The sequence below is a fragment of the Pinus tabuliformis genome, chromosome 9, assembly GCF_031772625.1.
Source record: "Pinus tabuliformis cultivar Carrire ecotype Pingquan chromosome 9, CPIR1, whole genome shotgun sequence".
Lineage (NCBI taxonomy): Eukaryota > Viridiplantae > Streptophyta > Pinopsida > Pinales > Pinaceae > Pinus > Pinus tabuliformis.
The window spans coordinates 37,885,799-37,892,324 of NC_142307.1; the positions used below are offsets into that span (position 1 = coordinate 37,885,799).

The 6,526-nt window shown below is 45.9% G+C and overlaps 1 protein-coding gene across 1 annotated transcript; it reads right to left on the bottom strand.

Annotated features, from left to right (window-relative positions):
* Positions 1 to 4,774: 4,774 nt before the first annotated feature.
* Positions 4,775 to 5,819, bottom strand: LOC149147027 (uncharacterized). Its single transcript, XM_089441690.1, has 2 exons — positions 5,391 to 5,819; positions 4,775 to 4,822 (listed from the first exon to the last, which is right to left on the bottom strand). The coding sequence occupies exons 1-2, from the start codon at positions 5,817 to 5,819 to the stop codon at positions 4,775 to 4,777; spliced, it is 477 nt and encodes a 158-aa protein (XP_089297816.1).
* Positions 5,820 to 6,526: the final 707 nt, after the last annotated feature.

Sequence of the window (6,526 nt, forward strand, 5' to 3'; positions counted from 1 at the left end):
AGGACTGAAGGGAGCTGGAGGAGGATGACACTGAGACAAGGAGACGGAGCAGTTAGCTAAAAGGAATAACAGAACAAAACAATTGCAAAAATTACCCCTGAGAACGATTGAAGGTGGCCTTCCGATTGAGCTGAACGAAATGCGTTCTCTAGAACTGTCCCCAGGCTGAGTGAGGGGAGGCGATCCTTTGCACTTATGCGAATGAGGGGATGGAGATCTGAGATGCGCTGAGAGGGAGGGACTCTGGTGCTTATAATGCTGAGTGAGGGGTTGAGCCAACTGATCTGCCGGGAGATCCTCAGAGATTTGGCTGAGCTTAAGATCAGATTTGAAATTGTTTTTGCAGTCGATGAAGATTGTGAAGCGACGGAGGCCTACCTTCTGCTCAGAGATGTCACGGGAGAGCTGAGAATTCATGGACTCGTACCTGATCTTCTTGTCAAACACGATTTCGTTTGCGCTGCTCAAGGTGGAGGGGGGCACGGTGTCAGGGAGTATGCTGGCTGGAGGCGGCTTGGCAGGCTTAGAATATCGAGCAAGAGGGATATTATGATTGCTGAGATGACTGGATTTCAGAGTTTTGGGGAAGTGATGGAACCTGCTACGGGATCAATTTGTCATAGATGTGATCATTTTCTCTGGCTTGTCTAGTAGGCCTGTTGGATGCCCTTGTGGCAAGTGAATCAGCTTCTGAGTTATGTTCCCTTAAAACGTGTTTGAATGTTGTGTCTCCCAACTGGCCGACGTTGTCCATTATTCTGGATTTTAGACTGTTTAGTGCCACTTTTTTAAAGTCTCCCCCTGAATCTATAGCTGCAATAATGATTGTTGAGTCTCCCAGGATGATTGGGTTCTGGGTTCCCATCCGTTTCAGTATGGTAGTGCCTAGGAGGAGGCTGTAGGCCTCGTCCATGTTGTTTGACATTTGCCCCAGGCCCCATTCATAGGTTAGAAGAACTTTGCCATGCTGATCCTTTATAACTCCCCCTGCCTCGGCTTTCCTTGGGTTGTTTTTGGAGGCCCCGTCAAAATGTAGAGTGGTTCGATTTTGATCGAGGATCCATTGTCTTATTTCTTCCTTGGTGCCTCTGAGCTTCCAATTATAGCCTCTCTTGTCTGCTGTGGAGTGGATTTGTTTATGCTTGTCATACTTGAGACAGAATTTGTTGAGCCAATCCTTCTCATCCTTGTGCCAACTGATTTGATCTGGGAGGGAGACAGTGTTGGCACTTATTGCTTCGGATATAATCGCCATTGTTTTTGCCAAAATGCGAGCTGGATTAGGCTTCTGGTTGTTGAAGATGAAGTTGTTTCGGGATAGCCAGATTTGCCAGCAGAGGGTTGCTGGGATGCATTTCCACAGGCGGATGATGGAGCTCTTGGATTTCTTGGGGAAAGGATAGCATTTCTCCCAATTTTTTTGTAGATTGGGAAGCTGGTCAAAGGTCTCGCTAATTTTCAGAGGGCTGATGAGCTGAGTCCAACAACTTTGAGCGAAGGGGAAGTCCAAGAAGAGATGATGGCTGCTTTCTTCCTCAGCACGACAGTGGCAGCAGATTGAGGGGCCAATTATCCCTTTTTTCCTGAGGTTCTCGGCTATGAGTATCTTGTCTTTGAGGAGTGTCCAGTTGAAAAATTTTATCTTCAGCAAACACTCTGATTTCCACACTGCTGCATAAAGATTCCATTTGCCTGTTGTTGAATTTTCCTGAAGAAGCCTTTATCCCTCTTTGATAGTGAAGTTTCCTCCACTGGGATCCCAAATGTACCTATCGCCGATCCCTTTGTTTGTGGGGGCAGAGCCTGAGAGAGAGGTTTTGAGATCAATCCACAGATCCCTGAGAGCATTTGGGATAGGGAGGCCCTTCCAATCATGCCAGCTGTTGTGATCCCATATGGAAATATCAAATAGAGAGGTCATATTCTTTGCTTCCATCCAGGTTTGCAGGGGTCTGAGGTTCTGAATAAGGTTTCTTGGATTTGTCCCCATGATTCTATCGGACCAAAGATTTATAGTTTTACCGCTGCCAGGCACTTTTGAAATATGGTTTCTGAATTGGGGGAGGACTTTTTTGATGAGCTTCCAAACATGAGTGCAAGGTATCTCAGTGATTATTTCGGCGAGGATATTAGAGTTCGGGCCATTGAGATACTTTCTTTTCAAAGATTCCACCCACCAGGAGCCTTTTCCTATTAACATTCTCCAGATCAGTTTGAAACCCATAGCTCTATTGGAGAGACTCGGGATTTTGATGGCTAGGCCTCCGTTTTCGAAAGGGAGGATGACTTGGTCCCATCTGACAAGGTTGAACTTTTTTGAGTCTTGCTTCCCTCCTTGCCAGAGGAAGCTTCTCATAATTAGTTCCATGTGCTTATGAGTGTTGGCAGGGGCCAAGGTTACTGCATATTGGTATATGGGCAGAGCGGAGAGGATGGCCTTGATGAGGGTAGTTCTACCAGCCAAATTTAGCCAAGATAGCCCCCAGCTTTGGAGGAGTCCCCTCATTTTTTCTATGTGCTTCACCCAAATTTCAGACTTGACTGTTTCCTTTGCTAGTGGCAGGCCCAGATAAGAAAAGTGGCTCCAATTCCTTTGCACTAGAATGTCCAAGATCAGGGAAATTCTTTGCATGATTTGGGGAGAGGTGTTCCAGGTGTATATCTTGCATTTTTTGTTGTTTAGCTTTCCCCCTGATGCTGCTAGGAAGGCATCCAAAATTTTCTTGAATATTTTTGCCATCAAACTTGAGGCTCCCCCGATTAATAGGGTGTCATCCGCAAAAAGCGAATGGTTGATTTCTTTAATCCCTCTTTCTATACTGATCCCGGTGATCTCCTTTTGCTTGCGTAGTCTCTCTAGATGTATGCTCAAGGTCTCTGCCATTATGATGTATAAAAAATGAGAGAGGGGGCAGCCTTGCCTCAATCCCCTAGTGCTTCTGAAATAGCTGCTCGGTCTGCCGTTGATCAGGGGGGCAGTCCAGGGGTTAGAGATGCATTCCTTAATAATGCTTATAAATTTGTTGGAGATCCCAAATTTGCTAAGAACTTCCATCAGGAAATGATGGTCCACCCTGTCAAAAGCATTAGCCCTGTCTAATTTGATGATCATGCCTCGTTCTTTCTTGTTGATACTGCTGTGTATTGCCTCCTGAATCAGAATGACATTATCCGTGATTTGTCTTTGAGGTACAAATCCCCCTTGGTTCTCGGAAATGAGGGTTGTGAGGAGCTTTTTAAGCCTGTTGGCTAGAATTTTGGTAACAATCTTGTAAGAGACATTGCAAAGGGAGATGGGCTTGAACCGGTCGAAGGAGAGGGGATTGATATCTTTGGGAATGAGGGTGAGGTGTGAGGATTTGGTGTTTTCCCCCATCTTGCAGTTTTTGAAAACATTTTTTACCATCCTTACAAAGTCTTTTTTTATAGTGTCCCAATGGTTTCTGAAAAAGGAAACAGTGAAACCATCTGGGCCTGGGGTCTTGTCCTGTTGCATGCTGAAGGCTGCCATTTTGATTTCCTCCTCTGAAACATCCTTGTCCAATTCGCTGTTTTGCATGACTGAGATTTTGCTCTCAATTGGTCTGAGGAATTTCGTGCTGTCCGGAGACTGGGGGCCTGCTGTTAATAAGGATTGGAAATGCCTGAGTTCTGCCTCTTTTATTGCTTCTTGCTCGTTGATCTCTTTCCCTTCTGCCATGATTTTATCGATTTGGTTGCCGGCGCGTCTGAGCTTGACGTTTTTGTGGAAAAAGGAAGTGTTTTTGTCTCCGGCCTTTAGCCATAAACACCTCGATTTCTGCCGTTGTTCTTCCTCCTCTACCCTGTTTTGTCTATACAGTTCCCTGTACATTTCGTTTTCTTGTGTTTGGTCCTCCTTTGTGTATTGAGTGTTCTCTTTTGCCTAGCTCCACTGTTCCAACTGCTTTTGAAGGTCTACTTTTTTTTTGTTTTCCTTAGCTGCGTTTTCTCTTGCCCACTGCTTTATGGCTATTCTTAGAGACTTTAGCTTGGTTTCCCAGATATAATGAGGTGAGCCTATAACTTCCTTAGCCCACTGGGCTTGGATGAGGTTGCAGAAGTCTTCTTTAGCGTCCCAGATTTTGTTGTATTTGAAGGGGAGGGGCCCCAAATTTCTTCCCTTGTCCAGCATTATGGCCACTGGTTTATGGTATGAGGCCGAGGCTTGAATGATTTTGGATTTGATAGAGGAAAAGCCTGCAACAATTCTTTCATGAACAAGGATTCTGTCTAATCTCTCCTTGATGTTATGGATGCCGATTCTTTTGTTACTCGACGTAAATTTCCCGTTGTAAGGAGGAATGTCTATCAGATTGTGATTCTGGATTATTGATTCCAACGAATCTCTTGAGGGGTCTGCGTGGAAGTTCCCAACTAGTTTTTCCTCGTCATTTCTTATTAGATTCAGATCTCCTCCCAAGAAAATATTCCTGTCCTGAAAGGACTGCAAGTCTGTGGTTAAAGAATCCCAGCAGAGAGCTTCATCCCTATAGTGATTCAAAGCGTAGATGTTGTATATAGTGTAGATTTCTTTTGAGGTTTTGTTTCTGAGATCTGATCTTACCCACCAATTGCAAGAGTTTATATTGATGGGGTCCCATTTGTTCTTATTCCATAGAGTTCCTATACCTCCTGATGCACCTGCTACTCCTATTGATGTACCAGAGTAGTTTTTGTATTTTGTGCATTGCTTTTGGAAATCTTCTCAGAAATTTTGGTCTCCTGGATGAGGAGAAGGTCTGGTTGGTCCTGTTTAATTATATCCCGGACTGCATTTGTTTTTAAGGAGGAGCCCAACCCACTGCAATTCCAAGAGACCACTATAATCATTTTCCAATTTTTAGTTGGTGCCCGCTCTTCTCCTTTAGTTTTTCTCCACTTCCTTTTTGTCTATCAAGATATGTATCCATAGGTTGCTGGGTGCCGGTGGCCATTTCTTTTGCTGCTGTTTCATCTCTGATCTCTTTGTTTGACTTCCTGCCTGCCTTTCTCGGAGGGTCAAAGGAGAGGCCTGCTTCTTTTGATTTGTTTCGAGTGAGTATTCGCTCGATGGTTGGGGGGGGTGAGGGTGGGGGTTTCGATGGGGAGGAGATGACTGCTAGGGCAGTATCTCGGGGGGAGGGGATATGGGATCTTCCACTGATAGGGATTCAAAGGGGTTAGAGGAAGAGGGGAAGGGGGGAGCTGAACAGGAAGGAGGAGGAGGAGGAGGGAAGGGGGTTTCCGGGAGGGGCTTGGAGCTTGGTCCTTGTGAGGGTTTTCTTCTTAACTTGTTCCCAAGGACCTTCAGAGATTTCTTCATTACCATTAGGCTCATTTAATTTTGACTTGCTACATCTATTTGCGAAGTGTCCATATTCGTGACATACCTTGCATTTGAAGGGCAGCTGCTCGTAGTCTAGTTGTTGGATGTGTGTCCAGTGATCTACCTTGATCTTGATAGCTTCCAGCAGGAATTTCACGAGGTCGACTTCGACACATATCCTTGCACACGCATGCATGTTCTCCTTTGGCTCAGATCTGTCGATGTATTTGCCAACTGCGTTCCCAATAGCCTTTACAGATTCGTCTCCCCAGCAATGAAGCGGCAGATGAGGCAGGCGGACCCAAACCGGGACTGCGTTTGGGATGTCCATTTCCAGATCAAAGTCTGGAGTCCATCTGTTTAGATAAAGGCCTCTTGAGTCCATGAAATAAGGGCCGTTTCTGAAGATGAGGTTCCTGTCCTCTTTTGATTCAAATAGGAAGGTGTAGAAGCCCCTTCCGCAGAACCTGATAGCTATTTTTTCTTGTGTCATCGCGCTCCAGTTACGTTCTACCCATTTTTGGACTGATCTGGGTGAAGTTCAAAGGCCAGTGAACTGGCCGACAAGGCCTCTTTCAGCTAAGGCGATTGCTGCCTTCCTCGGAAGGGTGGGAAAAAGAGAAACTTCAGGGATTTCATCCAGTTTTTTGACGAACTTTGTCGCAGATGGACGGATTCTTGTTGATGCATTCTCTGGGATGAGAGATGCGAACAATTTTTCATGATCTTCCAGATCTGGTGGGGGGGGATCAGACCCAGCCATTAAGGCGAGGGGGAGCCAGAGTGCAGGCGCTTAAGAGTAAAGAAAGAGGCAGAAAGGGAGAGTCCCAGTGCTGGGGTGAGCAGGAGGCCCGAGGGGCGAAGGAGAACTGGGAGAGGCCCAGAGGGGCATAGACGACAGCGGGCCTGCTAGGCAGGGGCCTGGGGCAGGGCCAGACGGCGGGCGTGGGAGTCTTCAGATCGTCTTCTTCAGAGCTCGCGCAGTCGTTCCCAAATCCCATCTGATGATTGCATTCTAGGAAAGCATAGCAAACAGTCTTTTCATGATTCACATTCAAGAGCAACAATGTTTACGCATCTTGCTAGAATGCAAGTAGGAAGAATCAGAATCTATAGTAGAAGAAGAATTAGAAGATGAAGAGCCACAAACTCCGGCTGTGAGAAGATTAGTTCGAGAAAGAAGGTAGTCAGAAAGGTATA